General features: G+C 35.3%; 2 protein-coding genes across 2 annotated transcripts; one reads left to right on the top strand and one right to left on the bottom strand.

Annotated features, from left to right (window-relative positions):
• The first annotated feature begins 32 nt into the window (after positions 1–32).
• Positions 33–3,566, top strand: LOC133873010 (uncharacterized). The gene is made up of 2 exons (XM_062310714.1): positions 33–244; positions 2,745–3,566. Exons 1-2 carry the CDS (start codon positions 95–97, stop codon positions 3,387–3,389), a joined length of 795 nt encoding a protein of 264 aa, XP_062166698.1. The 5' UTR covers positions 33–94; the 3' UTR covers positions 3,390–3,566.
• Positions 3,567–4,332: 766 nt separating this feature from the next.
• Positions 4,333–5,632, bottom strand: LOC133872676 (uncharacterized). The gene is made up of 2 exons (XM_062310253.1): positions 5,195–5,632; positions 4,333–4,944 (listed from the first exon to the last, which is right to left on the bottom strand). Exons 1-2 carry the CDS (start codon positions 5,630–5,632, stop codon positions 4,333–4,335), a joined length of 1,050 nt encoding a protein of 349 aa, XP_062166237.1.
• Positions 5,633–14,698: the final 9,066 nt, after the last annotated feature.

Genomic DNA, 14,698 nt, shown 5'->3' with positions numbered 1-14,698 from the left:
TATTATCTTCAATTTTTTCAGTCTATAAATGGTCGGCTGGTAGCCTAAATGGATCAAACCTGAAAACTAGAGAGAGAGAGAGAGAGAGAGAGAGATGGCAGAGCTGTTCCTTAAGCAGGCGGAGAATTACGCGGAGGGTCGGCCTAGTTACCCTCCAGAATTGTTTGAATTCATTGCTTCCAAGACACCCTCTCAAGACCTTGCGTGGGACGTCGGCACCGGGAACGGTCAGGCTGCTCGATCGGTGAGTTTCAACTTCCCTTTCCTCCTCCTTCAAATTGCAACATTTTGTTGTACACGGTAATTGAACTCTCACTCCACATTTTACCTCATTTTCGTCAAAATATTAATTAAATCATGCCCAAAGTTTTAACGTATAGGTTTTACATGATCTACTTTGCATTTTTTTTGAGCCAGATTCAACCAGCCCAAACTGCTCTGAGAAATTTTTGATCAACCTTTGCATGATAAAGAAAGTAATGCATTTACCAATAGGACATCATTGGTATGGAATTTGGACTCCTATTAGTATTAGGCCACAGGGATATATATATATATATATACGAAGTTTAACATGCAGTCCCAAATCATGCAGACCCCAAAATTTGAAATTATATTGGGAAAGTAATGATAACTTAATAGAACAAATATATTTTGCCTAAGAGAGTGATTAGACTCATTGAGCAAAAATTTGACAGATTTTTGTGAAATGTGAATGGGCTTAATTCAGCAAAAACTAAGGTTGCTGGGATTTTATGTGTGCCTGACGATGAGGGTGGATTGGGTTTGAAGACTTTGGTTTATTGGAATAGGGCAACCATTCTTAGACACATCTGGTCTCTTTTTGCAAGAACATGGTCTCTTTGGGTTGGTTTGGTAAATTCAAATATGATTAAAGGAAGATGTTTTTGGCTTCTCAAAGTTCCTCAAGATTCTTCTTGGAGTTGGAGAAAATTACTTAAGCTCCGTGAGTTAGCTAAACATTTTCGGAAGTTCCAAGTTGGAAATTGTTCCTCCATTTCTTTGTGGTTGGAAGCATGGTATCTGGATGGTATCCTCTTTGATAAATACGGATTTAGGGTCATCTATGACTCTAGGAGTAAAATAGATGCAAAATTGTCAAGTGTGATTAAGGATGTGAATTGGAATTGGCTGCCGGCTAGGTTGAAGAGTTGGTTGTCATTCAAAGCCGATTGACTCTTGTAAAGTTTGGTGTGCAAGATCCTCCCTGGCTGCTTGCAAAGAATCTGAAGTTCTCTAATTGTAGAGATACTTGAGAGGCTATGAGGGTGAAATTGCCTAAGGTTGATTTGGTATTCTTTTGCTATCCCTAGAAACTCATTTTTCTTGTGGTTGGCTTTCCGTGACAGCGTCTCCACAGGGGATAGGTCTTGGAAATGGGGTGTGATGGGTAATGTGAAGTGCTTATTTTGTAGGAACATGATTGAATTTAGGGATCATTTGTTCATTGAATGTAGGCTGAGTAAAACGATTTGGAGAGAAGTGATGAAAAAAATGTACTTCTAAGTTCCTTTTTTCTGGCTGGGATGAGGTTGTGAGAGAAGGTTTGAAGGCTTGGAAGGGAAAAAGTCTCTTTAGTATTGTGTGCAAACTACTAGCTTGGGATGCTACTGTTTACAGTATTTGGAAACAAAGAAACATTGTAAATTTTGGCAATCGAATGAGTTCTGAAGATCAGATTTTACAACATATTTGTTGGGAGGTGAGCACTCGGAGTATGACAAAGGGAAGTTTAAGTCTTTTGAAGTTAATGAAAAGATTTGTGATAATTGGGGTATCTCTTTGAGTGTCCTGACTTAGTGGTTGCCTGTTTGGATGGGTTTGTTTGTGGTTGGGGCTGTTGCTGGTTTGGTGCTACCTGTGGTGTTTGTGCTTGTTCCAGTCTTTCATGTCTGGTTGGAGAAGCTTTTGGATTTGCTGTTTTGTTTTGTTTTGTTTTGTGGTGTTTTTCTGTTGTATTTTGCCTGTGAGGTTCGGTTGAGCTAGTCTCTGTGTATAGGAGGGTTTGTTTTGTTGTTTGTATGCTGGGGTTTTTTTGCGTTGCTGGAGAGAATTTTGTAGTCGTCGTGTTGAATGAAAATGTTATTCAAAGAGGGGGCTGCAGGGCCCATTTTCCTAGGCAGCCAAGGGTGCAGACTTGGGGGCATAACTAGAATTTTGCGTGGAAGGCAAAATAAAAATAGAAATGCTAGTGGTACTAAATCTTTTACCGATAAATTGGTACCAAGATGATGTGGAGCTTATTAATTGGAGATAATCAAAACAATTAATAAAAATAAATGCTACGGGTACCAATGAGTAAGTTCCACATCATTTTGGTACTCATCTCTTAGTTAAAGATTTGGTACCTCTAGCATTTTTCGAACAAAAAAATAAAACACACTTTTCTTTTTTAGGGATGGGAGGTGGAGGGTAAAAAGTTGATTTTGAAGGAATTTGTCTAGGTTTTCGACTGCTCCCAAGCTCCAATGTGGTTCCACCCTTGGCGGACCTACTTGCCCAAGTAGCATAGGGCAGGGTGCAGGGTTCATCTACTCAGGGCAAGTGAGTTTCGCATCTCTTACTTACAGGGTTGTCCATGTTAATTACGTGCAATTTGAACAACTAATTGTAAAGATACCAATCCATAAAGTAAATGCCTCCATCTATACCTTGGTATAAAGTGCTGTCATTGCTAGTTGGTATCGACTAGAGACATCTAATTCCATTTTAACCATTTGCAGCTAGCTGGGATCTACAAGAATGTGATAGCCACAGATACAAGCCCAACACAGCTCTCATTGGCGCCAAGGCTACCCAATATAAGATACCAACACACCCCTCCCACCATGTCTATAGCCGAGGTTGAAAGCAATGTTGCTCCTGAATCAAGCATCGATGTTGTGACTATTGCCGTGGCCCTCCACTGGTTCGACCTCCCTAATTTCTACCAGCAAGTGAAATGGGTACTCAAAAAACCTGGTGGTGTCGTAGCTGCATGGACCTACTTCACCCCAGAAGTTAATGACTCGGTTGACGCAGTCCTCCAACGCTATTACAACAATGCTGCGGAACCCTATTGTGAACCTGCAGTTAAATTAGCGAAGGACAAGTATAGAAGCATCCATTTTCCATTTGAGCCAGTGGATGGAGTTGATCACACTGGGCCATTTCAGTTTGCAACTGAAAAATTGATGGATTTAGATAATTATTTTACTTACTTAAGATCGTGGTCAGCGTATCAAACAGCGAAGGAGAAGGGTGTGGAGCTTTTGAGCGATGATATGGTTGAGCAATTTAAGCGTGCTTGGAGTACTGAAGATGGACAAGACAAGAAGGTTGTAAAGTTTCCTTTTAGTTTAAGGATTGGAAGGGTGGGGAATTTGTAAAATCAAAAGACTAGCTTAGAGCCATTGTGGCTCATTTTATAGGGAATTGAACTAAACCATTTGGTTTCAAAGGATTGATGGAACCATCTCCTTGGTCAATGATTCTGGAAGCAATATATATCAATTGTGTTTGTCACATTGCCATTTTATATAATGGAATTCTGCTATTGAACGCTATTGATTAGAAGTTTAACTTTGGATACCGAATATCATTTATCAAACACCTGTTGTGCATCCTGTGTGGTGAGAAAGAGAGTAGTAAACCATTATTTTATATGGCTTCAAAGCCATAATCGACGAACATCCCACCTTCCCCTACAATGGCGTCTAAGCAAGATATGTTTTTTTTTATTAGAACATATAAACATATTATACTCAACTAATATGCGCAACGGAAATAAATAAAACAGGATTTAGGCTTACTTCTAGTCATCTTTGCTCAAGCATTTCTATGAATATCTGAAGAACAAAAATATATTATTTGAGTGATCTTCTAATATGGTAAATATCGTATTGTTCCTCCTATCAAGGAAACAATATTATTAATTGATTTTAAATCAATTAAACGATTCCATTACGGTAATCTAAATTAATAGAAATTACCATAACCATAATACCATATATTATATTAAAATAAATATAATAAACACCGTTTATGTGGCATATAGGCAGGGGCGGAGCCAAGAATTAGTTGGTGGGGGGGCTGAACCTAAATATGTGCGCCCGCTTGTAAAATAAAAGAAAACAAGTCTTAAACAGTTAAACTTAACTTCATAATAAATCATAAGTTATAACTGTATACAAAAGTTACATGTCTATAAAATCATATTTAAAAATAACTGTTCTTTCGAATACAAAAGTGTTCTAGTTTGCTATAGACATGTACAAAAAAAAAAAAAAAAAAAAAATCAAAAAAGAACTTCATATCTCATTCGAATTGTGCTCAACGTTGACGGTTTTTCATGGAATAAAACTCATCCATTATCACCTCTGTCATGAAATCCTTAAGAATTTCTTTCTCGATATAAACTACCAAATTATCTGCTAGAAACTCATCTTCCATTCTACTACGTAATTTAGTTTTTACAAGTTTCATGGCAAAAAATGCTCGTTTAGTAGTAGCGGTAGAAACAGGAAAAGTCAACACTAGGCGAATCAACTTGTCAATCAAATTATAAATCTTCGATTTTCCTGAAATTGCTAATCCTCTGCACAACTCAGATAAAGTGAACATATTCTGAAAATCTGAATGTTTTGGCACATCAAGCTTATAATGATCCAATTGAAATCTCAAAATGATTTTCTCTTGCTCAATAAAATCTTGAGGATAGAATTTCTTAACTAAGCTGCATATATCATTGATCTTAAATGATTTGTATGCATCTTGAGGGCTTAAAGCGGCACTAAGACGAAGAAGTTCCACTGCATGCTCACTAAATCTATTATCTATTTCTTGCAATTGAAAGTCTATTGCAGTAATAAATACATCAATTCTAAAATGATGCTCCATTGTCATGGAAGATTCTTCATTTTGGCGACATGATCTACTCGAGCTCTAGTGTAACGAGCATTCATATCAAGAACATCAATTTCATTTTTTTCACAAAATGATTTAACAGTATCAAGGAAATGCTCTCACTTTTCATTTCTCAAATTTTGAAGAAGTGATTTTGTAGTTGAAACCACTTTCACGGTATTTAAAATGTCTTGAGAATTTTGTTGCAAAGCTTGACAAAAACAATTAGTAAATCCCATAATCTCTTTCATCTAATGCAATATCAAAACAAATTCAAATATGTTAATACCATATAAGCCGCTTCAGCATCACTGCGTTGAGAATAGTTGGTTCCCTCCTTTGAGATAATGTCGAGAACTGAACAAGTAGCATGAAACATTCTTATCAAGCTACAAACAGAATCAAAATGAGAAGACCATCGAGTATCTCCAGGTCGTTGCAAAGTACCAATTTGGTTTGCCCCCCTTCCAGTCTCAATTTCATTAGAAGCAATCATACTTTCAATCTCAGCAACTTGAGCAGATTGCAATTCATCATTGCGTTTTGAAGAACCAACAACAATGTTGATGACAAAATTCAAATTCTCAAAGAATTGATGAACAGATTTTGCTTCTCTAAACGCTGCAACCAAAGCTAATTGTAGCTTATGAGCAAAGCAATGCACATAATATGCATATGGACATTCTCTAAGAAATGAAGCTTGTAGCCCATTCCATTCACCACGCATATTATTACCTCCATCATATCCCTAACCTTAAATATTCTGAATTTTGAGGTCGTTACAAGAAGTGACATCACATATCTTCTTTTTTAAAGTTAATGCAGTAGTATCTTTGACATGGACAATATGAAAGAATCTCTCTCGAATAAAACCATCTTTATCAACAAATCTCAAAATGATTGTCATTTGCTCCATTTTTTACTCATCTCGAACTTCATCAACAAGAATGCAAAATTTAGCATCCCCAATTTCTTTGCGAATCACATCTTATACTTTAGTTGCAAAGATATGCAAAATTTCTTTTTGAATTTGGAGTGATGTATATTTGGCATTCCGTGGAGCATTTGTCAACACAACTCTATCAACTTTATCATTAAAATTTGCTAAAAACTTTATCAATTCAATGAAGTTTACCTTGATTTTTTTAGTCGGAGCTTTCATCATGACCTTTAAATGCACACGTTTGGAATGCTAGCCATCAAACACTATCTATTGAGGTTTTGAGCCGCAATCGATTATTCTCTATTTCTTGTGATAACTGTTTTTCAATCAACTTGCCAATATGCCATGAATAATTTTTTAAATCTTCACAACATTTCACAACAATTTTATGTGGTGAATTTGGATCTGTCCCCATATGCCCTATTAAAGGACAATTCATTCCATCGTTCACATTTTTCCAATTCTTAAAACCTTTCACTGTAAATGCATCTGATCCTGGGCGGCTTGTTGATTTCTTAGCAAAAATGTAACATGGATGACAAAAGATAGTATCCTTTGATTCCGAATACTCCAACTAAGTTGAGTATGTCTGAAACCAAGAAGCTTAAAATCGATGACGATGATTCTCCGGTCCTGAAACTGGATATTCTGTAGGTTTAAGAATAGGTTGACATGGGCCAGCTCTAAGATAAGCACGTTGCATTTTATCTTGTAAGTTTATAGGAAATTCCCATATTTGCAGACGTTTTCCTAGATCACGTTGCCAAGAGGTGGCATCAATTTCTTCGGGAAGGATTCTTGGACATTTGGAAGGCCGCTCATCAGTCACTGAAGCATTAAGATCCGTTGCTAACGGTCTATTTAAAGATGTATCACTATTAACCTCTGAATGATTCGCATATTTTTTTTTAAAGAATGAATCGATTGTTCCTTGTCTGCTCATTTGCTAAGCTGTAAGAAAAATTTATATATTAATAAATTAACCAAAAACTACCTAGAAATATAAGATATTTATTAGAATTTTTTTACTTATAATAGTTCTTATTAGCATTAACAACCAAAAAAGCAACGAAAAATTAACTAAATCAAAAAACCCATCAAATTAGAAGAAAAAAAAAATCAATAATCAAAGTAACTATAAAAAATCTTAATCTAGCCAAAATAGCAAACACAAAAAAATATAAACTACTTGACAAATAAACTAAGCACAATTAATATGGTACGAGAAAAATGAGTACCTTTCAGTGAATCAATGTTATCTTGAGCTTAAAGAGTTTCTTGAAAACAAATCAAAGACAATAATGTGCTAGCTGAATGCTGCAAATCAATAATAATAATAATAATAAATTAGAAAAATAAATTATGGAACACAATAAAAAAAAAAAAAGAAAAAGAAAAAAGGCATACTTAATTTTCTTTTTTTGTGTATTTATTTTGTAAGCTTCTTAAGAATTCTATCTAGACTAAATACTGAAAATAATAATAATAATAATAAAAACAAATATAAAATTTTTTTATCATTCAAAGATAAATATTAACAAAGCATATTTGATTAATTGATTATTTTCTTACATTAATCACATAATCATATTTGAAATTTTAATCATTTGATTCCTTTAAAAAAAAAAAAAAAATCTCATATCTAAAATCAAAACCTTCCAGAACTTCTAACATGTCTAGTGGTCTCTTTTGAAAAGAATGAATCTTTTCATCAAAAAAAAAAAAAAAAAAAAAACTTCCACCACATTTTTCAATTCTCTCCCGGTCTCCCCAGTCCCTTCGGTCACACCCATGGTCTGATAGTCCCACACATCAAAGCATTGAAGTCATTAAGTCAAAGTGGGTTTTTTAGTTTTTCTAATTTACACTTTCTAGGACCGTCTAAGCTTTATCCTTCTGGCTTCCACAAATGACAAATCTACAATATTCCTAATTTCATTTTCCTCATTTCCTCAATTTCATTTCTCCCCTCACACCTCCCTCAAAGTTTCAGACTCTCAAACACAACATTTCGTCATCTCACGCCTCTCTCAAACACAGCATAGAAAAAAAATAGCGTAGATACTAGAGCAGATAACTCACGTCTCAATGTCTCACAGTGATAGAAGACAGTGTCTCGAGGCTAGATGGACAGCCTGGACCGCGCGCTGGACGCTGGTGGTGGTGCGACGCAGCGTCGGGTGCGTGGAAGACGGTGGATGCACAGCCTCTCAAATCTCAGTTCTCTCCCCTCTGAGCCTCAGTATTTTCAAGACTGAACCACAACATTTTTTTTCTTTTTTTTGGGGTTTGGGTGATACTTGACAGAGAGTTAGTGAGGAAAATTTGAGGGAGTTGAAAACTGAAAATCAATTTGGTTTGCCCCCTTTTCTCTTGTGAAGTGTGAATTTTTTTGATTGACATTTCAGTGATTTCATATTTGCTGTGTGGAGAGGATTTGATTGTTGTCTCATGTCTGCGGCGTCTGTCAACATTATTTATTTATTTATTTCCCTAGGACCCTATCTGCTGCGTACTGCGTAGCTATTTTTTTTTTTCCTTGTTTTTGGTATGGTTTGCTGTTGTTGTTGGGTTTTTTTTTTTAATTATTATTATTATGAATTTTTTTTTTAAAAGATTTAAGTGCTTGAACTACAACACTGAGGCTTGAGGATAATTTTTTTTTTTTTTTTTTTAAGAAAAAAACATTAGGGGGGTTGAATTCATTTTTTGTAGGGGCCATTAATGCATTACTAATAATAATAAAAAAAATTAGAAGTCAATTTTTTTTGGGGGGGGAGGGGGGGCCATGGCCCCCCCCACCCTTCACCGTGCCTCCACCCCTGCATATAGGCCATATATGGAGATAATATCTCACATTCTCTCACTTGGCCTTTATGACACATGACCTTATGGTATTAGGTTTTGTAATTTGGCCAATCACTTATGGAATCCTCCCACTCAGATAAGAAATGTTTCACATGAATCATGGTGGTAAAACTATTATAAAATTAGGTCATTCCTTCTATATATCACAATGTAAAACACTCATCAAATGAATACTTTATGGATAGTAAAGCTTTATGAATGAACTTCCTATAAGTCATTCAGGTCCAAACTTTATTTATCCTCGTGGATAAAATAACAAATGTGCACAAAATCTTTATTATAATAACTTCATGTCTATAGACCAAAAGAGACAAAACAAGAAAAAAATGAATTAATGAGTCTAAATAATCCGCATGACTTTATACTTTCTTTACCGGTAAACTTTTAGTCATGGGATCTGCAATCATTAATTTAGTACTTATATGCTCAATAGACCCTTTATGTCTCTTAATGTTATCTCTTGTATTGAGATAATGGATGTCGATTTGCTTTTACTTCTACTCTTTATTCTTATAAAAGAAAATTATAGTAGAATTACCGCATAGTATCTTTATGGTCTAACTGTAAAATCGATAATGTTGAGACTTTTAACAAAATTACTCATCCATCATGCATGTGTACCAAATTCATAACACGCTAGAATTTTAGCTTTCTTGGTAGACGTAGCAACTATAGTCTGCATACTGCATCTCTAGGATCTATCCCTCAATAAAAAGATATATACCCTAAAGTAGACTTTCTACTATCTACACAATCAGCAAAACTCAAATTTGAACAACTAACCACCTCTAAATGGAAAGTGTATCTTTAGGTTAAGTTGTACTTCTTGGTTCCTTGAATATACCATAAGACTTTATTTGCAGCACTTTATTGACCCAGTATTCTTACTTTCAGTGTAATGGTTAAGTCTAGTGCAAGCATATGCTTGCATTAGGTTGCATAATGCAGATGTTTACAAAAAAACTTTTCATCTGCCCTTATTCCAATACATTTTGGGACATTAATCTTTGTTGAATTAGTTCCTCTTAATTGCTACTGAAGGTGTAAAATCCTTTATCCTAAATATTTCCAAAACTTTTTCAATGTAAGCCTTTCCGAGACAATGTTAATATTCTTTATGTCTATGTGAATCTCTATGTCAAAAGATATAAAAGGTTTCACCTAAATCTTTCATTTCAAAGTTTTGTGAAAGAAACTTCATGTAGCAAATGTAAATCACCATTTACAAAAATAATATCTACATATAGGACTAGAAAGATTACTGTACTCTCACTGACCTTAAGGTATATATACTAATTAACAAGGTTTTCAATAAATAATGAAGCAATAACCTTGTAAAAAGTATTTCATCGATGAGAGATCTGTCACAGCCCATAAATAGAATTCTTTAGCATCGTACCATAATGTGGAGTTATCCCCACTAATGGCTTGTGAAAACACACTTGGATCATCCTTAGATTCAACATCAAAGTCAGACTCTTGGAGGTATACAACATAATCTGTAGAGATTGCTGGTCTCCTTATTCTATAGGACTTTCTTAATTCCACTCCCTCTGCATTTTGCAATTGGAGAGTAGACTCATTCTGAACCTGTTCTGTATGAGTTGGTTGTTCTAGAACTGGTTGTGGCTCAGGAGGACCAAATTGATTTCCCTGTTCTTCATGAACCGGTTGTTCTAGGACTGATTGTGGCTCAGGATAATCAATCTGATTTTCCCTGAATACAATCAATCTTCATCTGTGATGAGGAGATTTGGCCAACTCTCGTGCTTCCACTAATTCTGTTATTTGTGGATTAGCACTCATACTAGGATCAGTATCCTCCAAAATTTTGCATTTATAGACTTAATAATCCTAGTACTATGAGAAGGACAGTAAAACCTGAATCATTTTGAGTTTACCGCATAGCCAACAAAATGACCGCTGGTTGTCCTTGGGTCTAATTTCCTTAGGCGAGGATTATAAATTCCTTCTTTAGCAAGGCAACCCCATATGCATAAATAATTTAAACTTGGCTTCCATCGAGTTTATAAAAGGTGTCTTAAGGACAACTTTAAATGGAATCCTGTTTAACATATACACAACGGTCTTCAAAGCTTTACTCTATAAGGGTAATAACAAATTAGTATTACTAATAATTTTGCTTTTGTGTGTACCTACCATAATATTCTTTGCCTATATCAGATCTTATGATCTTCATGTTGTTTCTCTTTTTCTTCCTTATAGGTATTGAAAGCATTCAATACCTCAGACTTATCATTTAGAAGATAGAGATACATAAACCTTATATAGCCATCACTAAAAGAGATAAGAATATCTCTGACCATTTAGGCAATGAGTATGAAAATGTCAACACCTTTCAATGTACATGATCTCAAGAATCTCAAAAGGCTCTCTTCGGCACCTTTAGTAGTCTTGTTGGTATGCTTTCCATTATACAAGTACCAAAGTTAGTAAATTACTGACTTTTATTTTCTGTATGAAGATATATTTCAATCTCCAAAGCCATAACAAGAGCATTTTTTAAATTCATATAGACTCCACTTTATGTCAACATCAATATACAGAAATAATTTTGTTTCAAAATTTGGGACATAGATCAATTTTAAATAGATTTTAAATAAACCCCCAACCAATATTCCACCAAAAATAAGAAAAATTTAAAGTTTAAAATAAAATTGAAATTTTTTAACAAACTAAACTAGAAAATAAATTTCTAAAAGATTATGGACTATAAAATATTTTGAGGTCAAAATATAACTGAATTTTAAAATTAACTTATAGATCTTAACAACCTTCAATTATAAACACGTGTTATTCGTTTTAAGAAGACTCTGCATTTGTGTTGACAACGTGGATTGTTAAACCATAATCAATCCACAACATATTTGAATGAGTCACTACAAGAGATTCACGACATATTAAATATATGAAATTATCTTTATTTTAAGTCATTTCTCATTCTTCTTGCAATCTTTCTTTATTTGCCCTTAATTTTTCTTATTGCATGAGAAATAAGTATCTTGATTGCCATAATACTTCATTGGCACCTTATTCTCATGCTTTAACTGATGGACATGATTGCATTTATTGGTCTTTTCCTAAATAATAATGTGAACGCTTTATGGATTCTCTCATATTCTTGAACACACATGGTTAGAAGTTTTTTTACTAACCATTTATCCTTATGTGTATTACAAGATAAAATTCTACACTTAGAAGAGAGAATTCAAAAAATGAAATAAACCACTAATGACTCAAAAAATCTCAACCTTTATGGACTTAAGCTAAACTATAATATCTTTCATTCCCATAATAGGATTAGAAACACTTAAATGAAAAGGAATATTAATTTTTTTCCAGTCAGAAAAAATATTACCATAAAGGATTGGAATATAAAACTACCAAAATGTAGAGTAATAAGAATAGCTGCAATGACCAAGAAAATAAAATAGGAAAACTTTAATGTTATGAAGTAACTTTATTTTAAATTAACCAATGCCAATTTAAATAGTAAATTTCAACCTACCTGTGGGCAAAGGCTGCATCACGCATGAAATTTACTATTTATTAATAAGACTAAAAACAAATTTAAATATTAATAAATAAAATTCTCCGTACCTGTGGGCAACCGAGAGAAATTTTACTTTTAATACTAAATTTGTTATCTTATTCTAATTAAGTCATAAAAATAAAAACTTCCCTGTGAGGATAAGTAATTAAATTTATAAATTAATTACAAGACGATATTAATTTTTCATATGAAGTTCATGTGTATGATCTTTATGTAATTATTATAAAATTGAGATGCTGTGGCTTTCCCAAAATCATAATAATCACACTGCAATTTATGAACATCTAATAAAATTCTTTATGATGTTCATTCCCTGATGTAATTATCATAAAAATAAGATGCTGTGGCTCTCCCAAAATTATTATGATAATTACGTGTGTGTAATCCTGATGTAATTATCATTAAAAATTAGGATGTTGTGGCTCTCCCAAAATTATTATGATAATTGCAACTTCATTAACATCTAACAACTTTATAGATGCCCCATAAATGGCCCCAAGAATATAACAAACAAATACCTAAATGGGGTAAACAGCATTTTTCAAGGTGCAACCAGGTGAGTTCCCACGAAAGTGAAGGGGGTCACTTGGACACACTTAAATCCCAAGACTTTCCTAGCTAGAACTTTTCTAGACATTGCAATATTGGATATGATTATAAACATACCAGCATATATGGTATTGTTAATTATTCTTAGGTCTAGGCATCAAGCAATTTATATTTAAATAATATAAATCAAACAATCAAATATATTTTCAATATCATGTATTAAAGAAACAATTGTTTTAATACACAACACTGTAAATCATAAGAGGAATAAAACTTTAATAAGAAAACATAAAACCATGTATAGCTGAATGGTTTGAAGCTTGTCACTTTATATGGACATGAAGGTCCCAAATTCTATCCTCATATAAGCCCAACCTTTTATTTTATTTAAAGGCTACTGTAATGGGCTGGCTCAACTGGGTTAACCCGCTTAATCGGGTCGGGTTAGACATTTAACCTAAAATTCGGGTCAGGTCGGGATTTTGGGTTTTTTGCATAGTGCTGGCCCAAATCAGGTCAGCCCACTTAAATGGGCCAAAATAGGCTTGGCAATTTTGACATGACCCGCGAACTCGGCATGAACATAACACAAAAAAATTGGGTTTGGGTTTGGCTTTATCGGGTTCGGGTCATAATCGGATCATTTATAATTATGTCTGGCGGGTCAACCCGCAGGTGACCCGCCAAACACGATTATGACCCAATTTATTTATTTATTTTAAACGTCACTTTTGCCAGTCTTTTGGTCCAAGGCAAAACCCTACTTGCGTAACCCGCATCACTTTATTTTTCAATGTTTTCACTTCACCATCTTCACGTCGCACGTCGCACGCCACATGCCTCCCTTCCTTAGCTCCTTTCACACTTTCAGTCTTCCACCATCACTTTTCTTTTTACTTCACTATCTTGACTCTTCACAGGCATAGCCGCACAGCCGCATAGCTTCACCTTCGGATAGGACGTACTCACGGGTTCACACTCATGGCTTCACGCGGCCTTCACTTTCGGGTTCACTGTTCACACTCATGGCTTCACGCCGTTTGAGGTTCAGCGAATCAGCGGCTTAGTGCTATGTCTTTTTAAGTTTTCGGTTTGCGAACTTGGGAGCCCTAGATTTGGCGCTTGTTGGTTGTGAAAACGGTTTCCCGTGTGATCTGGGTTTGCAAACCATGGTCGGATTGTGTTGTTTGGGTCTTTTCTTTTCTCCTAATCTCCTGTGACTGCAGTGCGGATTGAGGTTGTGGGGTGGGCACGGGTTCATCGGGTTCGTGTCGTGTAACCCGGTTCACAATTGGGTCGTGTCTGGGTTACAAGTTTTGACCTTATTATTAATTAGGTCGGGTTCGTGTTGAACCCGATTGTGCAATAGAGTCGACACGAACCCGACTTGCAAACCCGAATTGCCAAGCCTAGGCCAAAACTACATGGGTTTTAAAAACCCTACCCAAAAATAATAACCCTTGACCCGGAATCCTTTTATGGGTATGAAACCTTACCCGTATCCCAACCCGACCCGGATCAGATTAAAATTCCCTAGCCCGAAAAAGAATGCACATGCACCGTTTCTTCTTCTTCTTCTTTAGTTTTTTTTTTTCCCACCATGAACGCTGGCCGGATCTGCTACCGCCTTATGCACGGACACTGTGGGACGCTGCTTTAACAGCAACGGCGACCCTTCTGGGTAGCCGTTTACCCAGGAACCAGGTGGCCCTTATGGGCCACCAGTTCTAGTGATGGGAGAGGCCACTGCTCTTCCATTCCGAACGACGCCAGCCCTTATGGGTTGGTGCCTACTGCATGTGGCGAAAACCCGCTCAGCCTTATGCGGGTTTTCATGGCAACCCACGTCGAGAATCCAA

The sequence above is a fragment of the Alnus glutinosa genome, chromosome 7 (genome assembly GCF_958979055.1).
Source record: "Alnus glutinosa chromosome 7, dhAlnGlut1.1, whole genome shotgun sequence".
In the NCBI taxonomy this organism is placed as follows: Eukaryota; Viridiplantae; Streptophyta; class Magnoliopsida; order Fagales; family Betulaceae; genus Alnus; species Alnus glutinosa.
Note: the sequence above shows the minus strand (reverse complement) of the source record. Positions and strands in the feature narration are given on the sequence as shown.

Coding starts and splice junctions, on each gene's coding strand:
- LOC133873010 (XM_062310714.1), top strand. CDS start 95: ATGGCAGAGCTGTTCCTTAAGCAGGCGGAGAATTACGCGGAGGGTCGG. Junction 245..2,744: donor ACGGTCAGGCTGCTCGATCG/GTGAGTTTCAAC, acceptor AACCATTTGCAG/CTAGCTGGGATCTACAAGAA.
- LOC133872676 (XM_062310253.1), bottom strand. CDS start 5,632: ATGCGTGGTGAATGGAATGGGCTACAAGCTTCATTTCTTAGAGAATGT. Junction 4,945..5,194: donor ATGCTGAAGCGGCTTATATG/GTATTAACATAT, acceptor TCGTTACACTAG/AGCTCGAGTAGATCATGTCG.